This window comes from Choristoneura fumiferana, chromosome 12, assembly GCF_025370935.1.
Source record: "Choristoneura fumiferana chromosome 12, NRCan_CFum_1, whole genome shotgun sequence".
Lineage (NCBI taxonomy): Eukaryota > Metazoa > Arthropoda > Insecta > Lepidoptera > Tortricidae > Choristoneura > Choristoneura fumiferana.
Window position 1 is genome coordinate 3,527,745 of NC_133483.1, and position 23,099 is coordinate 3,550,843.

Here is a 23,099-nt window from a genome sequence, read left to right on the forward strand (position 1 = left end):
GCCCTCATACGGCATTACGGCCCGGCTATACGTATACTCATTACATTTAACCGAGTGAACGTAAAAATAACATTTTATGGTTTCCGAGGGTACACTAACTGGTCATATAAATATACTACCGACACTTAGCCGAAGCGCAAATATTTTTTTACAGTGTGCTGTAAAGTAAATTGCCGAAATATTTAGTCTAAATTCAATACCTCGATACGCACGGTTAGGCGAGGTAATAATGTTTTGTTACTCTTAGCATAGTAAAAGAGGAGAAGTATGTAAACTCCGACCCTTTAGGAGACTTAACTGCCTACTCCCGCGCTGACGCTTAGGGTTGTCGATGTCTATTTCAGATTAATTACCTACCGGCAAATAATTATAGTACGAAAGTTAACTTAAAATTGTCTTATGTCTGTGTCTAAGACAAACAAGATTATATGCCGCTATATTATTATTATTATACTAAATTTGAAAATATTATTTATAAATTCGCCGGAGTGGTGATGGCGACTGTGTACGCACATACTACTCATGTTTACCGACACATAATACTATAAAGCTATATTGTTTATTGGTAGGTAGGTATGTATTATTTTTTCATGTGTACCCTGCACGAAACTATTACACTACACTTACCTATATATTACGAAACTATTATACTACTAATTTACAACTATAACTAATACAAAAAAAAACGTAAGTACGAGTACTCGAACGTAAAAGGTGATCATCTCGCGAAGCATCAAAACGTACGACACCGACCGCAGCGCAGCCTTGACTACAGAAAACTTAATCCTCCTTAAATTATCAGTGTGTGCGTGCGGCTATGCTCTTAGGCACCTCGCACGCTAGACGGCCAGTGTCCGCAACGGCCAGATTCACGGCCAAGTGCACGACGTTCATGGGGTTTCTTTAGTTTTAGATCGCTTGTGCACGTCTGTTGTTTTCATCTGACAACGAATTGTTAATAAACGCATATTCTTGTACATGTAATTTTTTACCGGATGGATATTAGCTGTGAGTGCCGTGTCTAATACGCCCCTGTTTCACCTATCCCTACCGCTATATCCCCCCTGATAGAGATACGTGGAATATTTTTCCTTTCTTCCCTACCGGTAGGAATAGATGGAAATAATATGTCCACTTATCCCTCCCAGCCCCCACTGGTAGGGACATGTGGATTTTTTTCCAACCATCCAAACCGACTTCCAGGCGATTCTCAGAACGTTTTTTAATAAAATAACAGACACAAAACGGTCAGCTAGTATGGATGGTTGGAAAAAAATCCACAAGTCCCTACCACACGGTCAGTTAGTATAGATGGTTGGAAAAAAATCCACAAGTCCCTACCAGGCGGGCACTTACAATACAATACAATAACTCTTTATTGCACACCAATACAGTAAACAGTACAGAGAACACAAGTATATACATAGAGATTTTCTAAGGTAAGCAATAGGCGGCACTTAGTATGAATGGTTGGAAAATTTTCCACAAGTCCCTACTAAATGGTCAGCTGGTATGAATGGTTGGAAAAAAGTCCACAAGTCCCTACTACACGGTCAGCTAGTATGGATGGGTGGAAAAAATCCACATGTCCCTACCGCCGTGGATTTTAGTAGAATAGAAATACGTGGAATAATATCCCTACCGGTGGAGAAGAAAGGTCCAATATTCCACATATCTCCATCAGGGGGGGATACAGCGGTAGGGATAGGTGGTCCGGTAGCTACATACATCAATGCTGGCATGGCATGGATGACCCCTAAGCTCTTTCTTACGCCAAACCAGTCTCCGTCGCGCCAAGGGGAGACGACGAAGCATCCGGCAAAATTTGGTCGCCGGACAAGTGTCCGAAGTGTCCGTGAGTGTTTAAAATGAGCCATACAACACTACTAGTCCGGCAAAACAAACAGGCCGTTGTTCGGTGAAAGCAATGGACGTATACAAGCGGCCTTGATCTGGCCGTTGATCCCTGAGGCCGTATTGTCTAACGTTTACAAAATCTGTCATTTGATTGTGATCGCGAGTGTCAGAAACGTTACGCAGTAGACCCTCTGGTCGAAGTCATGGCCGTCTAGTCATCATCATCATCCCAGCCTATATACGTCCCACTGCTGGGCACAGGCCTCCTCTCAGAACAAGAGGGCTTGGGCTATAGTTCCCACGCGGGCCCAGTGCGGACTGGGAACTTCACACGCACCATTGTATTGCTTCGCAGGTTTGTGCAGGTTTCCTCACGATGTTTTCCTTCACCGCAAAGCTCGTGGTAAATTTCAAATGTAATTCCGCACATGAATTTGGCAAAACTCAGAGGTGCGAGCCGGGGTTTGAACCCACGACCCTCTGTTTCAGAGGCGATAGGTCAAACCACTAGGCCACCACGGCTTTTATGGCCGTCTAGTGCGCGATTGTTATTTACTCGTAGGTAGGTACGAGTATATTACAAACAGGCAAAGCGCAATCACCCGGACACTAATCTATTTAACACAATCTTATATCCTTCACATGTAATTAGATATGTCATGAGTGTTTGATATGAATTGCTGCTAGCTACTTTCACGCGTTCCTGAAAGAAAGTATTCACAGATAGACGAACAGACAACAAAATGATCCTATCAGGGTTCCGTTTTTGCAGACTGAGGTAAGGAATCCTAAAAACTAGACAAGAGAATCGAGTTGTAACCGCACCACGCCACTTTTAGACCCTTTTGAACCTTCAGAAAAGAGACGAACAACAATTTGAATTCCGAATTCCATCTCGTTAAGTTAAAAGCAAAAGTAAAAGTAAAAGTATCTAATATATAAAACAAAAGAGACCTTTCCTTTGAACAGTTACCTGCGTAATTTATCCGAAATATACACGGAAAGAAATAATTGCTCGTTATTCATACTCATACACTCGGGCTGCGTAATGGAGCCGTCTCATATAATTGTTTGTATAAAGAATACGAATGTCTGAAACAGTCGAATACCCAAATCAATCTCATTGCTTTTGACAGCGGCTCGTGTTTATATTCGAACACGTCACAATGTTTTCTCCTTCTGAAGGCTGATATGCAAAGAATAATTTGCTTTCGTTTTCCTTAGAAATATTACGAAATAGAGGAAAACAGGAAAAAAAGCGGGTCTTATATTTGAGCCGCGTGAGCTTGCATCTTTCAGTTTTTTTGTAATTTAAGTACTTATTGTCTACCAAGAAGATAAATAATAACACGTCCCACTAAGATTATAAATGCGACAGTTTGTAAATATGTTTGTTTGTTACCTTATCACGCCTAAACCTCTGAAGCGATTTAGATGAAATTCAGTATACAGATAGCTGGACTCCCGGGTCCCGGGATAGGACGGCGTCGCGGGCAGCAGCTAGTAATACGAGTATATACACTAAATAACAAAAAGGTGTGTCAAAAACATAGAAAAATAGAATTAAAACTAGCTATTCTAAGCCTGAAAACCTATATTCACAAATACCAACCAGATCGCTATACTATACGAGATGCATGAGCAGAGGCCCATAAGGATAGCTACGTTCCCTCGTTGAATGCCAATGGCCATATATGACCGAGGAAAGAGACAGCCCTATGGTCATCTGTGGTGTGGCCAATGGACATACCTAGAAGTATATTTGTAATTTTACCATAAGCTTTTCTGTGAGGAACCCTTTTTACATGAGTACATCTGCGTAACAATTCACTATGATTGGTTTTTTGGAGTCTTTTTGTATTTTTTATTTCAACTCCAAATTTGTTACTTTTACGGGTATCCCGTGAAACCATATCGAAAATACAAACTGAGACATGGATGCACAGAAAAACCAGAAAAAGAGACCAGCGCTGGAAATCGAACCCAGGTCCTCAGCAATTCGTGCTGCATGCTATAACCAAAAAAACAATCATAATTTGATTGCTTAGTAGCGACATCTCTTGTCTGGGTGAGCGGTTAGTTCCGAAAGAGTGTGACGTCTCTCGATGAGCAAGGTATCATTTACTGATTTTTCTGTGCATCCATGTCTCAGTTTGTATTTTCGATAACAATTCACTGATATATTTAAAAAAACCCTCCATATCTTTTTTCGTTGACGCCATTTTGAAATATTACGCCAATAGTTACTCCGCATTGGGCCGAAGGGGTAATTTTCATGCAACGCAAATGAAAACCACGTCTGGAATCAAATAAACTGCCACACCTAATTTTTTACGCGAAATAATCCACTGTTCAAGGCTTATACACAAATAATACTAGCAACACCAGGTAAAGCCGCAATAAATCGCCTAACGAAGCTTTAAATAAGCGAACATTTGTGGCATTTCAACGTTTAATTAGCATTCTATTAGTAAAATGAATAATGGTGAAGCCCAGCCACCTGCGCCTGAAATAACCGCAATCAAATATTTAACGAGGTATTATAATTTATGCCTATTTGAAAACATTATCCATGTCTTAAATTAATAAATGAGAAGACACTTTTACTTTTCTATCTTTCTTTACCTATAGGTATAGGCCGAGATGGTGATGACATAAGATACAATGTAAATGAAATTAATTATTAATTAGCAATAAATGTTCCTTCTTTAAAGAAAACTCCAAATCGCATATCAAATATCCTGCAACTTCTTGTTGGTTGAAACGAACGAATGAATGGTTAGTAATGTATGTCGATAAAACCTAATCTTTGTTATATAAAGTTTCCTAGTATCTATAGGTAGCGTAAAAATATGTAATGTATGTATGTATGTGTTCAATTAGACCTCAATTCGATAATTTCGTCATTAGTGACGAAAATTAATAATCAAAAGCGTTTGGCTTTCATTTGTCATGTCACGTTGCAATCATGACGAATTGCATGTCAAATAGTAGGTACGGTCAAGGATTTTAATTCATGAGCTATCATGGAACCATTTCACTGTAATCTTCATATTGACATCGCTTTAATTATGATTGATTTTAAAAGTTTTTTTGTATTTTTTATTTCAACTCCAAATTTGTTACTTTTACGGGTATCCCGTGAAACCATATCGTAAATACAAAGTCAAAGTCAAAATATCTTTATTCAATTTAGGCTATAACAAGCTCTTATGAATGTCAAAAAAAATCTACCACCGGTTCGGAAAAACCTCTGCTGAGAAGAATCCGGCAAGAAACTCAACGAGGTATATATTTTTTTTTAAAACAGATTTACAATATTATTAAATGATATGTATACATCACAAGTATTTAACACAACTTATTTTTAAGACAACTGAGACACCAGATAGATAGATGATAGATGTCGCTAGTGCTGCTGCTTAAGTAGCATAGTAGAAATAAGCAACCTGAGATATGTATGCATAGGAAAAATTCGTATCTAGATTCCTGTCCAGCAGTGGTGTAGGGGTTATAGCACGCAGCACGAAATGCTGAGGACCTGGGTTCGATTCCCAGTGCTGGTCTCTTTTTCTGGTTTTTCTGTGCATCCATGTCTCATCAGTTTGTATTTACGATATCGCATTAATTAACAAGGAAAATCGTAATGACTTTTCCTTTGAAAAGGTTCCATGGTGGCTCATTAATTAAAGTCCTTGTCCGTACAACTAAAGAGGCCAAATTGTCGTCTGATAATTAATAAATTATTTTAAGGCGCTACATCCTACTAAGTTAAATTATAAATGTGAAAGTCTGTGAGTATCTGCGTGTATGTCTGTGAAATAGCTGGAAAGATTTGGATGTAACTTTGTGTGTAAAGAAAGAAAGAAAGAAAAGTTTATTTTGGCTCCAAAAAGTACCACCTAAAACTAAGACTAGAACTAGCACTAAAACTATGTTACTAGGTGACACGGCAGGATACCAAGCTAGATAGCTGGACTCTGAAATAATAAATAGGCTACTTTTATCCCGATGTCACGAGATTGAAATAAAATCCCAAAACTTAAACCAACCATTAAAAGACCACAAATTTGTTGCAACTGTTTTGTATGCAAAATTTTAATGAAACCAGGATGTAATTTATAAAAAATCCCATTGGAATTTAGTAAAATCCCGAAATTTGAATTCGTGCGAAGCAGCAGGAAATTAACCAAACAATATGGGGCATGGCTTAGATGTGAAAAATTGCACTAAACGCCGCAAACTTGCACTGTTTACAGACTTTTTTAGATATATGAATTCACCTAAATACCTACGTTAAATCAATTATATCTATGATACTATCTATAATAATATATCTATACGATAATTATAGTAAATCGTCGACCTGCCTTCAATAACTTTAATTTATTTTCGTAATGTGCTACGCTCTGTTTTGTCTTAATTTTCATTTGTGCAATTGTGACAATGCTCTTTGTATCATGTAGGTATATGAACAATATTTGCATATTTGCTTTACATTGTCGTACAGTAATAAAATAGGTAACACCTGTTTTTCTTGTAATTCAATACTGAAAGGCTTTGAATGTATTGTTTTAACGGCGCTTTCTACGAGTTTAAACTTGTGTGTTAAATATATCTGCTTTTACGTGTAAAATAAATAAAAATACTAATATTAATTCTTGAATCATTTTAGAGAACTTTTAAAAGAGGAAGTTCGTTCTGAATGCGAAAATTGGGTATTTTTCTCGATAAAAAAATATTATTCTATTAAGGCTGGCACTTAGATTTGGTATCAGAAAATAGGTATTGGGCAAGTATTTTTTTCTTTTGTCAGGCAATAAAAAAAAAACAAAGAAGCGCGTTAAAGTTCAGGAGTGGGGTTCGTGGCGTCATGAGCCTTAATACGACGATGAAAGCGTAACAAAAAATAAAAAAACAAAGTCACATTACTATTTAAAATATTAATTAGGTTTAGGATTATTACAATTTTTACCTATTTCCTTTTAAAAATGGATGTCCAGGAAGGAGGAGGGCTAAACATTTTCATAATTGACGTGACGTAACTCATACCATGAATGACCTTTGCCTATAAATCCCCACTTCAACACGAAAAAAAAATCCAATAAATAACGCATTGTCATAAATTCATAATTCAATATCGGCATATGATTCCTATTTCGGCTTACGAAATACGACGTCAATAAATATTCACGCAAACATTGCTGTTTGGATTCATCCTTTCTACATGTCAGGGGAAATTACTTTTGATTCGTGATTTGATGTTTTAGGCAAGATATTACATTGCAAATCGTACTTATATACAAAATACCCGAACGACCGAAAAGCATTTGGGATAAAACTCGAATAATATGCTTTCCTAGAGATAAGACCAAGCTACGTCTTTTGCTCCCGAAAACCCCCACATAGCAAGTTTCGTCGAAACTAAGTTGATCAAAAGTTTTCCAAGATCCCCGAAAATATATATGTAATAATTATATATGTAGGTATAGGTTAGGTCTCTATATATGGCTGACAATCTATTCAAGCGATTCAAGGCTTTAACCTGTAGGCTGTAGCTAGGTAATCGTACTTAAAATCCTATCTTACTTTACTATTATTGCAAATGAAAAGTTCAAAATTAACTGTGAACCGATTCGAATGAAACAAACACTAAATGTTAATCCAAAGCTCTAAATACATAAGTGAAAACCGCATCCTTCTACGTTGAGTGGTTTTTGGGATTAGCGTGTGCAAGCGCACAGGCAAACAGACAAACAGATAAACAGACTAAAATTCTAAAAATCATTGTTTTGGGTTCTATTGCGCTAATATAGGCCCCTAGTAATAGTTTTTCTCAAATATTTCCAATGTACAGACACCGACTTTCTACAGATTTATTATATGTATAGACTAGCTTTTGCCCGCGGCTTCGCTCGCATTAAATTTGGGGTAACATACATTTACTTTCTGTGATCCTTTTTTCGTGTTCTGATTGATTTTTCGGAGGATTACATGGAAATACAAATACACACTTACATGCGATGTTTTAGACAGATGGTGCAAATTTTGAAATTCAAAAATCAGCCCACATACGTAATTAATCATAATTCGTACAAACTTTGAAACCCTGTTTCGCTGATCCAGGGGGGGAATTTTAGAAAACGTTAAAGTACCTACTACGCGTTTCTTTTGCCCGCGACTTCATACACAATATAGGATTATATCCCGAGAAATTGTAAACTTCCCGCGGGACGTGAATTACTGTTATGATCTATTTTAATATTCTTATTTGTCGATGAGAGACACATTGTAGTAATTTTCAAAATCTGCCCGAATTGAATTCACTTATTAAAAAAAAGGAGTCTATGTCAATCAGGGATAGTGTAGCTTTTTATTGATAAAATAATTATTTAAATCAGCTCAGTAGTTTCAGAGAACCCAACAGACAAAGAAACAAACAAAGTTGAGTGTTCTAAAAATCTTTCCCTAGTGCACCTCTGTATTAGGTACTTTAGGTCCATCTTTGCCAAAATTCACACTGTAGCATGCTGAACGGTGTGTTGCTCTGAAGATGAGCTCTGGTTGTGTTCGAAACGTGTCAGTTCAATGTGGTGGTGGTGATAGATGGATTTGTGTGATTTGTGTGTGTCCTTACAGAGTGGAGGTGGAGGGATTGCATGGACACATTTCATGCATAAAAGTAGCTATCATAAAGGTCGCGAGTGAGCAAAGTAATTGTGTTAGTTCGTTGAACGTACATGTAAAATTTCGTATCTGTGCTATCAGCCCTTGAGGAGTTCCGTCATCAGCAGATGACCCTGGCTGCAGCATCAGGTGGTGTATATCATATAAACGCATTGTCATTGAAATTTAACAATTATGTAAAAGTCTTTTGTGTGTGCCATCAACTTTTGAGGAGTTCCCTTCTACGGAGACGATCCTGGCCAGGATGAGCAGGATGTCACCGCTAAATTATTGTATTGTTACCAGATTTAGAACATCAGTTTGCCAAATCTCTAGTGCCTAATTTTATTAGTTTAGCTTGTGCGTTTTCTGATCCAGTTGGTATATAAAATCCTCTTTATTCGTTTTATCCCGTAGGATTTTCTAAAAATCTTTAAAACATTTTTTACCTGTTAGTATTATCTACCTGCATGCCAAATTTGAAGTCTCTAATACTGATAATTACGGAGTTAGGGCCACTTTGAAGCGAAAATAGAAATTCCATTTATTCCCTATCCCATGGGAATTTGGATAAATCCTGAAAAAAATTTTTAGCTGTTAGTATCACCTACTCGCATGGCAAATTTAAAGTCTCTAATAATTATAGTTACGGAAATAGGGTCATTAATTGGAAGTGAAAATATAAATCCCATTTATTCATTATCCCGTGAGAATTTAGGAAAATCCTGAAAATTATTTTTAGCTGTTAGTATTACCTACATGCATGCCAAATTTGAAGTTTCTATTAATTATAGTTACGGAAATAGGGCCACTTTGAAGTGAAAATATAAATCCCATTTATTGCGTATCCCGTGGGAATTTCAAAAAATCCTTTCTTAGTGCGCGTCTACACCTATTAAGGAACATATATTCCAAATTTCAAGTTTCTAGGCCCAGCGGTTTGGGCTGTGCGTTGATCTATAAGTCAGTCAGTCAGTCAGTCAGTTTGTTCTTTTATATATATAATAAAAAAAGATAGAAGATAGATATAGATAGAGATAGAATAGAAGAAGAATAGATGTATTTGGTATCGTATAATAAAAGTTTGCCCTTTGTTAATACACACTGTAAGTCGCCGGACCCGCGTTCGTTCACAACTTTAGGGTAGACCCGTTGCTATTCATACAAACAACCTTGCGACCTCATCGGTCATAAAATTATCATAACTTTAGGCTGAATTTATCTAAGATTATTCGATAACGTTCCAGGAAACCTTATTGGAATTATAAACCATTTTATGATTGGATATTAACATAGTTTAGTAGACATTTCTGTAGAAATGAGAGAGACTGACAAGCCATACCTAATTGAATTTATAATTATAATTTTTTGAAATTTGGCAAAATCTAAAGCTTAAAGCGAGCACAGTCGTAGGTAAAGGCTAGTTATATTAACATTCATATTAAACTTGCAAGGCCGATAAGCGAAATCTTTTAGCAAAGTTTCCAATATTTTACATATTGTCCTTCAAGTTTCCTTCCTGGTTCAGAAACGTGACAGCGTTAAATCCCTGCGAGGATAAAAGTCCGTCGTCAATTTTACATCAGTGGGATCAGAAAAGCTTGAAGCAAACTTTTTGTTGGTGACTTCAAAATATTGTCTAGTACTTTTCGTCAACGACAGGCTTTAATTATTTAGAAGCAGGTGGTAGGACCTTGTGCAAGGTCCGCCCGGATTGCTGCCACCATGCTCGCTAATCCTGCCGTGATGCAGCGGTGCTTGCACTGTTGTGTTTCGGCGTGGAGAGTAAGACAGCCGGTGAAATAACTGGCACTTGAGGTATCCCATCTTAGGCCTCTAGGTTGGCAACGCATCTGCAATACCCCTGGTGTTGCAGATGTTTATGGGCGGTGGTGATCTCTTACCATCAAGAGACCCACTTGCTCGTTTGCCATCCAGTCGAATAAAATAAAAAGATTTTGAATAGGTTACTATCGAGCCAACTGAATCGTGACCCACTGTGGAACGTTTTCGTAGGAAAAGTCACAGTGACATCGCATTGCTTGACAAGGGAATTCATTATAATATGTCACGTACTGTTAGAACGTTCTACGGTAGGTCAGGAATCAAATGGTTTGACTGTACAGTGTGCAAAGATATCGACCTTAATGTTAAGTGCATAGAGTCGTGTATACACATTTTTAGGGTTCCGGAGCCAAAATGGCAAAAACGGAACCCTTATAGTTTCGCCATGTATGTCTGTCTGTCTGTCTGTCTGTCCGTCCGCGGCTTTACTCAGGGACTATCAAAGCTAGAAAGCTGTAATTTTGCACGGATATATTGTAAACTATGCCAACAAAATGGTATATAAAAAAGTAAAAAAAAAAATTTTTAGTGTTTCCCATAGGCGTAAAGTGGGGTGATTATCTTTTTCTCATCCAACCCTATAGTGTGGAGTTCAGCGATTTGTTTGCGAAATATTCACCTTTAAAGTGCAAATTTTCATTAAAATCGAGCGTCCCCCCCCCCCCTCTAAAATCTAAACCGGTAAGTGGAAAAATTTTAAAAAATTCAGAATGGTAGTAAGTATATCAAACTTTCAAAGAAAACTATAACGGTTAAGTTTGCTTGAGAATTATTAGTAGTTTATGAGTAAATGGCAGCCTAAGGTATAAAATATACATAAACTATGGAAGATTCCGTATAAAATACGAAATCCTTAGAAAAATATTACTTGATTTTTTCGTAATAGCTACGGAACCCTTTTTCGGGCGTGTCCGACACGCTCTTGGCCGGTTTTGTAACTTCGGCCGTGCACTTGACTGTACGAGTACCTATAGTCAAAGAAGTTAATCGCGTATCAGGGTGCAACTTTTTCTTAATCAAATTCGCTACGATTTCTTTCGCTAATGTATTGAATGTCAACATGACATAGTAGCAAAAATGCAAGCAATTACTATTCTGTTACATGATTCAGCTTGTACATGGTAGGAGTACATCCGATGACTCTTTATAAGCAATAATTTAACCCTCTTTCGGCTTGAGAGGTATTTTGTAATACTTTTTTAGGGTTCCGTACCCAAAGGGTGGCAACGGAACCCTATTACTGAGACTCCGCTGTCTGTCTGTCTGTCCGTTCGTCTGTCACAGGGCTCTATCTCTTGAGTCGTAATAGTTAGACACTTAAAATTTTCACAGATTATGTTTCACTGTGGCCGCTATAACAACAAATACTAAAAACAGAATAAAATAAATATTTAAGGGGGGCTCCCATACAACAAACGTGATTGTTTTGCCGTATTTTGCTTGATATTAATAACGGCAACAAGTACAGGCTTGAAATATTTACACAATCTTTAGTTGTATAATCACTTTAAACATAAATAATTAAATTAAAATAAAATAAATATTTAAGGGGAGCTTCCATACAACAAACTTGATTTTTTTGCCGTTTTTTGCTAATGTCCAATGTTGTATAGATAATGGTACGGAACCCTTCGTGTTGAATCCAACTCGCACTTTGCCGGTTTTTATAAAAACCTAGTTGCTTACCAGTTCTCGTAAGTAACTAGGTGTGTACCTACGGTATTACGCAAGGGTGAACGAATCGGAAAATCATAATAAAAACTTTTAGAATCCTCAACTACTTTATTACATTTTGTAAAAAGAGTTTACAAAAACAAAGTAACGACACGACACATTTCGCTTAATAAACTGAACAGGAAAGATGAATTAACAATATTAAATTAACTAAAATCTAATAAAACTTATTAGGGCGGGAGCAATCTCACGTTTTCTGTGGCGAATCGGGATTTGTTATCTTAGTGGTGTGAATTATCCTTGGTGGCTTATCTGAAAGAAAAACAAAGAATACAATTTATGATCGTATATACCTTTATAACTATGCAATTTTCCGGGATAAAACTTATTCTATATCCTTCCCGGGACTCAAACTACCTGTATACCGAATTTAATGTAAAATGTATGAAACCGATACCGTTCTGATGCGTCACGACACAACACGACAGATGTGAATGCTTTTTTTTTCGGACGGACTGTTGCTGTTAGCCTCAGACGGCTTTTACAGCTTACCGGAGAGAGGGCGAGCAACCAGATGGGCTGCTCAGCAAGTGGGATGTGAATGCGGCTGTAGGTACCCTATAAAGGGTTAAGGGGGCGGCAGGGTGCGAGGGTCAGCGAAGTCGAATGGTCTTGTTCGTAAGACCGGCAGTTTTTGCTGATTTGGGACCATTTTGTGAGATGAACATACTTATTTTGACAAATCCATGTCGTCAGTCACGAATAAATGTGTTCTGTAGAGGTGAGACGTACTAGGCAAAACGCGGACTGAGTCTTGCGAGTACGCGTCCACAAAAAGACTAGATCCAGACTAGGTCCACGAGTATCTACGAGTACTTAACTCAATTGAGTCATTGCGTAAACAAAATGATTCCCGTAAATGCGCTCCCGTGATTGGGTATACACCGAAGGTATACACGTTCTAGTTTTAGTAGTTTTACGAATATCGAACTACCGAATTCCACGTCACAGTTCAGTTTTCACACTATATATTTTTTAATTTTAACTTATATTAAATACCGACTAAAAACTTCCCTTCATATTTTATACAGGCTTAGTGTACATAAATGCTTGTTTTCAAGTTGGCGGAACGTTGTCAGTCGCCGTACTCCTAAATACTCGTACGCTAAAAGAATCGCGGGCGGGAACGCGTACTCACGCGTCCAAGCCAAAACCTATTCCAAAAACCTATTCCAGTAAATACGCTTCCTTTCAAATGAAATTCTTTATCGTCACTTAATATGGCAGCAAAGCTCGAGCCGCCAAATCTTTAATACGCCCCTGTGAACATTAGACCATTGTTTAAATAAATAAATCCTTACCATCGTCCTCGTAAATAGTTTGTGTTATCTCTTCAACTACTGTGCCGTTCGCATGTATCGTGGTCTTCGTGTCCTTGGTAACTCGCGGCTCTCGCGGCACGTTGAAGAGGTACACAAGGTCGTAGGTCTCGTTGCCACTGGTCAGCTTATCCCAGAACGCTAGGTCCTTTGTGCGGAACCATATCACTGGTTCCGATGTACCGTTCACATGCAGCAATTCTGAAACAACAGAACGTAGGGTTAGTTTTTTTTATATGATGGGGGCACATGAACAGACGGGTCAGGTGATGGAAAGCAATCACTGCCGCCCATGGACACCCATTACATAAGTTGAGTTACGGATGAGTTGTCGGCTCTCTAGGCTCGTTTTTTGAAAATCCCCAAGTTGTACCTACCTTTCCGGAAATATTGGCGCTGCAAGCTGATTCTAAAGTTTCACCATGCATGGCAAAAAGTCCTTTCGCAATCCATACTAATTTTAAATGCGAAAGTGTGTGTGTTTGTATGTTTATCCGTCTTTCACGTCGAAACAGAGCGACAAATCGACGTGGTTTTTAGGCATAGAGATAGTTTATGGGCCGGAAAAATGCGCAGTTCCCGAGGGAACAGCGTGCGATAACCGAATTCCACGCGGGCGAAGCCGCGGGCAAAAGCTAGTATGATATAAATTAATACTACCAACTTCGACAGATGACACAGTTCATTGAAACTACCTACCTGGTAACTTTTTAACCAAATCTCTTTTTTCACATATTACTTTACAATCATTGTTAAAAGAATTTGAATTATTATTTATTATCTTTTAAGTAAGAGTTAGGCCACTAGAGTCTTGGAGAAATTAACTTTACTTGACCTGCTTAACGTTCCCTTAAAATTAACGGACGGTGTATTTTGTTTTTAAATTTCGCTAATTTCACTCTCGTACAACCGAGACTTAAATGTGACAAAATTAGGGTTAAAATTATGACATAAGTATAATTATTATTGACTAGAGTTTACCCCCGGCTTCGCACGCGTAAACTACTCGATCTGGTAGTTACAACTGAAATTACGGGATTTTACAAAATTCCCCTGGGAAATCCCAAAATTTATATCGTAATCTTCATTGAAGTTGTGTTAAGAACAACTGTACAAAATTTCATAACTCTAAACCCAGCGGTTGAAGTTTCAAGATTTTATCCCTATCCCGTGGGAATATCGAAATAATAAATAGCTTATCTATCTGTTATTCCAGACGTCCAGCTACCTACATACCAAATTTCATGACTCTAAGCCCTGCGGTTGTTATTTCGAGATTTTATCTCTATCCCGTGGGAATATCGGGATAAAAAGTAGCCTATATGTTAATCCAGGGTAGAGGAAACTGTTGTACCTTGGCCATAGTTGTACCGCGGACAGTCGACGAAATTGAAATGTTCCCGCATTATTTTAATATCATGTGCTGTGCCATTTGAACCGTCGGCGGGAAGTATCGAAGTAAAGTTAGTAACGAAACGCAACGTTGAATGTGCTGTGTGAGAAAATCACGAAAATAAAAATCCTTTTATAAAAAGTACTTTTTTTGAACTTTAAATGAAGCTTAATATTATTTATTTAATATTTTATTTTTTTGTAATAAAAGTCAACAAACTATGTTGAAGTTATTTTAATTAGCTACGGATCAAAAGGGCTGTTTCAGTCTAAACCTAAATCGATGATTTATTACCTGTATGCCAAATTTCATTCAAATCCGTTTTTGCGTGAAAGAGTAACGAACTTTCAACAACAAACAAACTTTCGCGTTTATAATATTAGTGTGTGGGGGGGACTACGGCCGCTACAGTGTGATCGAAACGTACATGTAATTTAACAATAATTTAGTCGCATTGAATCCCGATTGTAATATTTAATAACTATATTTACTTCTGACGTCAGTACGACAGCCGGTATCACTAGGGCATGGATACCGGTATTCGGTATTACCGAAAAACCGGGATACCGGTCATTTTTTCCCCTCTTTTAATACCGGTATTAAATATCTACAAAACCGGTTTTCGGTATTTTGACTTGTGCTTAAAATAGTAATAGTCGACTTTAATTTCAAACAAGAAAGCACTTTTAATAACATGTCTTCAGACTTATGGCTTTTGAAGTTACTTACATCTTAATCTACTTTCAAATTTCAAATTTACCGCGCACAAGTTTGCTTTGCTTATTTGTAGTGTAAGCTTTCTCGAAGTAGGACCTACCTAACTGGACCGTTTGTCCCAGGTATACATAGTCGTCAACAACTTCGAGCGCAGAGCCCCCGACTATTGCGGGAGTTGGGACAACATGGACATTAGTTAGACATGACTTTCGTCTTGCCCATGTTCATTTTTAGGCCAACTCGGTCGGAAACTGCTGAGGTCGGCGAGCATAGCACTGAAGTCTTCCATGGTCTCAGCCATGACTACAATATCGTCGGCGAATCGAAGGCGAGTGAAGTACCCGCCATTAATGTTGATGCCTCGTCCTTTCCAGTCCAGAACCTTAAAAGCATCGTCCAATGCAGCGGTGAACAGTTTCGGAGCGATCACATCTCCTTGTCTGACTCCCCGCTGCAGAGGAATAGGCTTCGTGCTCTGGTCATGTAATCGGACGGACATAGTGGCGTTTTTGTACAGACACTAGACACTTCAACACTCCGATATACCGGTAGTCAACTGCACCGCTGGAGAGCCTGCATCACAGCCCAAGTCTCGATCGAATCGAAGGCTTTCTCGTAGTCCACAAATGCAAGGCAAAGGGGGAAGTTATACCCTTCGGTCTTCTGTATAACCTGCCGCAACGTACATGTGGTCTACGGTACTATAGGTTTTCGGAAGCCGGCTTGTTCGGGAGGCTGGTAATCGTCAAACCTGCTTGCGAGACGATTTGTGATGACCCTGAAAAACAGCTTGTAAACATGGCTCAGAAGTGAAATGGGTCTATAATTCTTCCGCAAGGTGTTATCACCTTTTTTGAAGATGAGCACCACCACTGTCTTCTGTTCCATGCTTTCGGTGTTCCCCCTTGGTGGAGGACGGAACTAAACGGCGTCTTAAGGTCCTTAAGGACTGGTTTACCACCCGCCTTCAAGAGTTCGGCTGTAATTTCATCGTCACCCGGGGCTTTGTCATTCTTAAGCTATTTGAGGGCCATACTAATCTCGTACAGGCTGACGTCTGGGATGTCTTCGTGATAGTGTCGGGTTAATCTAGCCCTCGGGTCTTTAGCTAGATTTTCGACGGGTGTTCGGGTTGTCGTGTCGCTATCCATAAAACCTCTCGTTTTCCCCCAACAGCTCAGGTTTGGATGAAATGATTCTGCCGTCGTCGGTCTTCAACTTCATTAACCGGCTTTGACTTACAGACAGATCCCTGGTAAACACAGTAGAGCCTCTGTTACGCTTAATAGCCTCTTCAATGATTTTGGTATTAAATCGGCGTACATCGCGCTTCAGAGACTTTGAGATCTGCCTGCCTATTGAACTGCCGATAGCGACAAGCGTCACCAGAGTACTGTAGCAGCATCTCACGCCTCACCTCCATGAGCCTAAGGCCAGAGCGCGAGAGCTTATTGGTTCTAGTACGGCGGGTTTTGAAGGAGTTAGATCCGATCGTATGGACAGCTTCCACAAACCCGTCGTTGTAATCGTCCACGTCGCTACCTAGGCATTCGAAATGGCTTTGAAGTTTGAGCTGAAAGCTCTCGGGGTTTTGGAGCTGAGCTGGTTCCGGGCGGAGCGAAGATTTCATCAGTAGAGACCTTTCAAGCTTGAACTGGATATTTAATGAGCCTCGTGCAAGCGAAAGAAATTATGCGAAAATTTGGTTGGGAACTAATAATCGGTGAAACAATTTTCACCGTAGAATTAGAGAATCCAATTCCATATTATATAAGTATTAGTTAACAATTAACAACTTAAGTTTTTTATTTTAATACTTGCTCATTAAAAGGGAAGTTTATTAATTGCTTTTCATGTATATTGGTTATATTTCAACAAAACAACAGACTTATACAGAAAGAAAGAAAAATAAAGGGAAAATATGGAAAATACCGAAAAATTACCGAAATACCGGGATACCGGTTTTCAAAATTTGAATACCGGAATAATACCGGTATTGCCATCAAGCCCAATACCGCATAGCCCTAGGTATCACGTCAATGAGGGCTATCGTTTTTTGTCTCACTAGATGGCGCACTGTTGCGTGAGGTTTTTAAGTATGGCTTTCAAAGTCTGTTATTACGGGCGTGAAAACAAAGTTTAGATTAAAATCATATTTGATACACCTTAAAACCGTACCATAAAAATATCGATCATGCCACAGTGTTCCATAGTCCCCGTTTTGTTCGGAAAAAAGGGAGGACAAAGGTTTCCGAAAGACAAAACTGTCTCAAAACACAGACATTCATTGCCCCGGAACGCATATTTGCCATAATTCATTTCAGATATTGCAAAATATTCACAAAATTATTCTAATTATAAATAAACCCGCGTAGCTCACCCAAAAACTATGAGATTTGACATTTCGGAGACCTCACGCTACACTAGCGCCTCTAGTGGCGAATTCATACGCGATAGCCCTCATTTCAATAGTTAACTAAAGGTTCGATGACGTCAAAGAGATTTCACGTCACAAAACCAGCAATGAAGTGTACAAATAAAAAATAATTGATATTAGAAGCTTTTTTCGCGTGTTCTTTTTGTTAACACCGTCAACTCATCTGCATATCTGTTCAAAATTTCAATTAAATCTCACTAGAAGTTAATGAAAATCAACTTGCACGATGTCTTGAAATCGTGGAAATTAATTTTATCCGAACATTGCTTTGCAAACTTTGTAAAAAGAAGTAGTATTTTAGAAGAAAATTTCTTGAATATGACAACAGAAGTTACAGTGAAAAAAATGGTTCCTTTATGCTTTTTTTGCGTCCTTCTGTCGATCTGTAGATAAACTTACGTCTCAAGACTTACCTAGATCGTTCTTTTGGGCAGGCTTGGTGACAGTGGAATTTACTTTTGCAGTTGCTGTTGGTTTATTTGAAGCGACGGGAGGCTTCGCAGTGGTTGGGCCATAGGTTGGTGTGGTTGCGGGCGGGGGGTTAGCCGCTGTAGCGGTCGCCACGGGCTTGGGAGTAACTGGAGGAGCGGGAGTGGTTGGTGGTGGGTAAACTGCGGTGGCAGTAGCAGTAGCAGTTACCCAAGTGGGTGGCGCTGGTGTAGTGGGTTTCGGTGGTAAAGCTGTTGGAGCTGACACTGGTTTTGAAGGAGTTGTTGGAGAAGTCGGCGGTTGAACAGTTGGTTTGGGTCCAGGAGGTATAACTCCAGTTTGTGGCGGGACTGGACTAGTTGTGGCAGGGGCGGGTGATGCGATGGGGGTGGGTCTTGGTGCTACTGGGGTAGGTTGTGGTACTGCTGGGGTATATTGTGGTGGTATGGGAGCAGGTTGTGGCGCTATTGGGGTAGGTTGTGGGGCTACTGGAGTAGGTTGTGGCACTACTGGGTTAGGTTGTGGCGCTGCTGGGGTAGGATGTTGAACTACTGGAGTAGGTTGTGGCGCTGCTGGGGTAGGATGTTGAACTACTGGAGTAGGTTGTGGCGCTGCTGGGGTAGGATGTTGAACTACTGGAGTAGGTTGTGGCGCTGCTGGGGTAGGATGTTGAACTACTGGAGTAGGTTGTGGCGCTGCTGGGGTAGGATGTTGAACTACTGGAGTAGGTTGTGGCGTTGCTGGGGTAGGATGTTGAACTACTGGAGTAGGTTGTGGCGCTGCTGGGGTAGGATGTTGAACTACTGGAGTAGGTTGTGGCGCTGCTGGGGTAGGATGTTGAACTACTGGAGTAGGTTGTGGCGCTGCTGGGGTAGGATGTTGAACTACTGGAGTAGGTTGTGGCGCTACTGGAATAGGTTGTGGCGCTGCTGGGGTAGGTTGTGGGACTACTGGAGTAGGTTGTGGCGCTACTGGGGTAGGTTGTGGCGCTGCTGGGGTAGGTTGTTGAACTACTGGAGTAGGTTGTGGCGCTACTGGAATAGGTTGTGGCGCTGCTGGGGTAGGTTGTGGGACTACTGGAGTAGGTTGTGGCGCTGCTGGGGTAGGATGTTGAACTACTGGAGTAGGTTGTGGCGCTACTGGAATAGGTTGTGGCGCTGCTGGAGTAGGTTGTGGGACTACTGGAGTAGGTTGTGGTGCTACTGGGGTAGGTTGTGGCGCTGCTGGGGTAGGTTGTGGGACTACTGGAGTAGGTTGTGCCGCTACTGGGGTAGGTTGTGGCGCTGCTGGAGTAGGTTGTGGGACTACTGGAGTAGGTTGTGGCGCTACTGGGGTAGGTTGTGGAACTGCTGGGGTAGGTTGTGGGACTACTGGAGTAGGTTGTGGCGCTACTGGGTTAGGTTGTGGCGCTGCTGGGGTAGGTTGTTGAACTACTGGAGTAGGTTGTGGCGCTACTGGGGTAGGTTGTGGCGCTGCTGGGGTAGGTTGTTGAACTACTGGAGTAGGTTGTGGCGCTACTGGGGTAGGCTGTGGCGCTGTTGGGGTAGGCTGTGGCGCTGCTGAGGTAGGTTGTGGCGCTACTGGGGCAAGTTGTGGTGCTACTGGAGTAGGTTGTGGTGCTACCGGGGTATATTGTGATGGTGCTGTGGTATATTGTGGAGGTCCTGGTGCATATTGTTGTGCTACTGGGTAAGGTTGTGGCCCTACTGGGGCGGGTTGTGGTGCTACTTGGGCAGGCTGTGGTGCTACTGGGATATATTGTGGTGCTGCTGGGATATACTGTGGTGGTACTGGGGCAGGTTGTGGCGCTACAGGGGTAGGTGGCGCTTGTGCAGGGGCCGCTGGTGTTGGCGGCACTGGCGCTGTTGGGGCGACAGGTGCTGGTTCAGAGGGTTCTTGTGACACAGGCGCCGTTGGTTGCCTTGGTGCTACAGGAGGTCCTTGTGCCACGGGTGGGACCGGTCCAACAGGCCATTGCTGTTGGTAATACTGCGGTTGCACTCCACCGTTCTGAATCAAAACTTCGTTCGGTCTAGGCGCTACGCTTCCGGCGTTCACTAAAATGTAATTTGGATTTCTTTGTACAATATGCTCGATCTTATCTCTATGCTCAATGGTTCCGTTTGGATGAAGCACTAAATAGCGTTTCTTAAGCGGCGTGGAAGCAAGGACCTCATGTACCCGTTGATCGTTCGCCACACTTTGTGCGGTGTACTCTAAAAATGAAGGATGAATTTTAATCTCCGGAAGCTATTTTAAACAGCAAGGCATTTTCAAACAAAACTAATAAAAGATCACTCACCGTGCTGTTGGTATTGAGGTTGTGGTTGGTACAACGGATGTGGCTGCTGGTTGTATGGATTATTTGGATACACTTGTGCTTGGGGTTCAGCGACAGCTTCTGACCTGCTGTTTTGCACTTGATACTGCTGCGGTGTCTCGACCCTCTGGTATGGTTCCCTTATAATCTGCTGGTTTTGCTGGACGGGATAAGTAATCTGCGGATATTGCTGGGTAATCGGTACCTCATAGTGAGGTTGTTGTATCGGACGTTGGACAGGTACCGCGTTGATGTACGGGTCATGCACAGTGTTCAGGACAGGTCCTTGATTGTTGTAATTGTGCTCGACGGGTCGTTGGCGCACAATTGGATTTTGATATCTCTGATTCAATGCGGCCACTTGTTTTTGTTGCTCTTGGTTCCGCAATAAGTTCTCATAGTTCTGCCTCCTTATGGTCTCTTGCTGGATGTAAGCCAGCTGTTGTTGCTGTTGCTGTTGCTGCTGTTGTTGCTGTTGTTGTTGGAACGCTATATTTTCTGAGTTCTGAGAGTGTGCTGAGTTTGACATCTGCATCTGCTGGGGCACGCCCCTTTGATCCACTTCATACGGGTCATAATATCCAGACAGTGGTTCCGGGAATGGGAATGCAGCTAAAAATCAAGGATTAGGTAAGTCACAAAGTAATCATCAACATATCAGCCTTAGGATGTTCACTGTTGAACATAGGCCTCCCCATATACCCCCCAATGAGGGCTATCGTTTTTTGTCTCACTAGATGGCGCACTGTTGCGTGGGGTTTTTAAGTATGGCTTTCAAAGTCTGTTATTACGGGCGTGAAAACAAAGTTTAGATTAAATTCATATTTAATACACCTTAAAACCGTACCATAAAAATATCGAGCATGCCACAGTGTTCCATAGTCCCCGTTTTGTTCGGAAAAAAGGGAGGACAAAGGTTTCCGAAAGACCAAACTGTCTCAAAACACAGACATTCATTGCCCCGGAACGCATATTTGCCATAATTAATTTCAGATATTGCAAAATGTTCACAAAATTATTCTAATTATAAATAAACCCGCGTAGCTCACCCAAAAACTATGAGATTTGACATTTCGGAGACCTCACGCTACACTAGCGCCTCTAGTGGCGAATTCATTCGCGATAGCCCTCATTGCTTCGGTTGGAAGCGGCCAGCATCCACCGTGAACCCGCACAAAGTAATAGTTCCTATAGTAAATATGGTGGTCTACTTGTAACATAGCATCCGGGGTACAAAAAATATTATTATAATTAGTCCATCCATCAGTGAAAAAGATAAAAAGCGTCCGGGTTCGAGAATGGCGCCCATGACGTCGCTTTTAAGTAGAAAAGGACATGCGCGTGACGTCACACGAAGCTTTAAGACTTTATTGAAAATACAAACTGAAAATTAATATTCATTAGCAGGGGTCGGACAAAAAGTGCGGATGACGTAAAAATGACGTAATCTTGCACACAAGATGATGTTTTTATTTAAACTTCCGTGTGACATGTAGTAACAAAGTAGCATTAATGAAGTAACAAAATAATCGTAAATAAAACAATGGAATTCATTGAATAAAATAAATTTCATATCGTTTAATAAAGAGATTGATAAATGATAAAGGATATTTTTTTATGAAAAACAAAAATACTATTTGAAATTTGGGTTTGACGTCAACGGCACTTTTTGGCCTACCCCTTTTCATTAGTTTTTGTTTAATCTTAAAAAAATATTACTATAATTAGTTCATCAGTTAAAAAGATAAAAAGCGTCCGAATTTGAGAATGGAGCCGTGACGTCGCTTTTAAGTAGAAAAGGACATGCGCGTGACGTCACACGAAGCTTTAAGAGCCTATACCTAATATTCATTATTTTTTGTTTAATTAAAAAAATATAAACTACGTGTCCAATATTTTTTTAATAATCTAACTGGCCAACTTGTTTAGGAATCTATAGTTCTGCAACCAAAGGGGTACTGACTGAGAAACGCGCACTAGGGTGTGGTGACAAATAAGGAAATACTCACAGACAAGCTCCAAGCAAATTATCGTAACGCAAAAGACTGTTGTCTTCATGGTTAGCTACATGTATACTAACTCACACAACTCTGGCCGCTTTTGAGTCCAACTCTTCGTTATAAACGCGTGTATAACGCAAATAAGCGCCGCGAAAGCTGTTCAAACAGGTCACCATTGTTCATCATTCGCCTGTTCCGATTACACCGTCTACGTGTTTATGCAGCGCTACAAAGAAAATTTAGGGCCTCAAATGTTTGTTACGTAAATATACATTACAATACAAAATACAATAGTAAATATTGGATTTTTGGCAATTAATTCACTAAGACAGGGGGTAAACAGAGAATAGATAACCGCGTTGACGTAATTCTATTTTTGATT

General features: G+C 40.2%; 1 protein-coding gene across 2 annotated transcripts; it reads right to left on the bottom strand.

Annotated features, from left to right (window-relative positions):
- Positions 1-12,130: 12,130 nt before the first annotated feature.
- Positions 12,131-22,836, bottom strand: LOC141433123 (uncharacterized). 2 transcript variants are annotated; one of them, XM_074094970.1, is made up of 5 exons: positions 22,727-22,836; positions 20,700-21,329; positions 18,382-20,454; positions 13,404-13,622; positions 12,131-12,354 (listed from the first exon to the last, which is right to left on the bottom strand). In XM_074094970.1, the coding sequence occupies exons 1-5, from the start codon at positions 22,773-22,775 to the stop codon at positions 12,290-12,292; spliced, it is 3,036 nt and encodes a 1,011-aa protein (XP_073951071.1). In that variant the 5' UTR covers positions 22,776-22,836; the 3' UTR covers positions 12,131-12,289. The 2 variants fall into 2 exon arrangements, with proteins under 2 accessions (XP_073951071.1, XP_073951070.1); XM_074094969.1 differs by having other exon boundaries at positions 18,382-20,613.
- Positions 22,837-23,099: the final 263 nt, after the last annotated feature.

What these genes read in the sequence shown, in the direction of transcription:
- LOC141433123 (XM_074094969.1), bottom strand. Translation starts at nt 22,775, where the DNA reads ATGAAGACAACAGTCTTTTGCGTTACGATAATTTGCTTGGAGCTTGTC. An exon ending in AATTTGCTTGGAGCTTGTCT is followed by an intron (nt 21,330 to 22,726) that starts GTGAGTATTTCC and finishes CTTGATTTTTAG; the next exon opens with CTGCATTCCCATTCCCGGAA. An exon ending in ACCTCAATACCAACAGCACG is followed by an intron (nt 20,614 to 20,699) that starts GTGAGTGATCTT and finishes CTTCATTTTTAG; the next exon opens with AGTACACCGCACAAAGTGTG.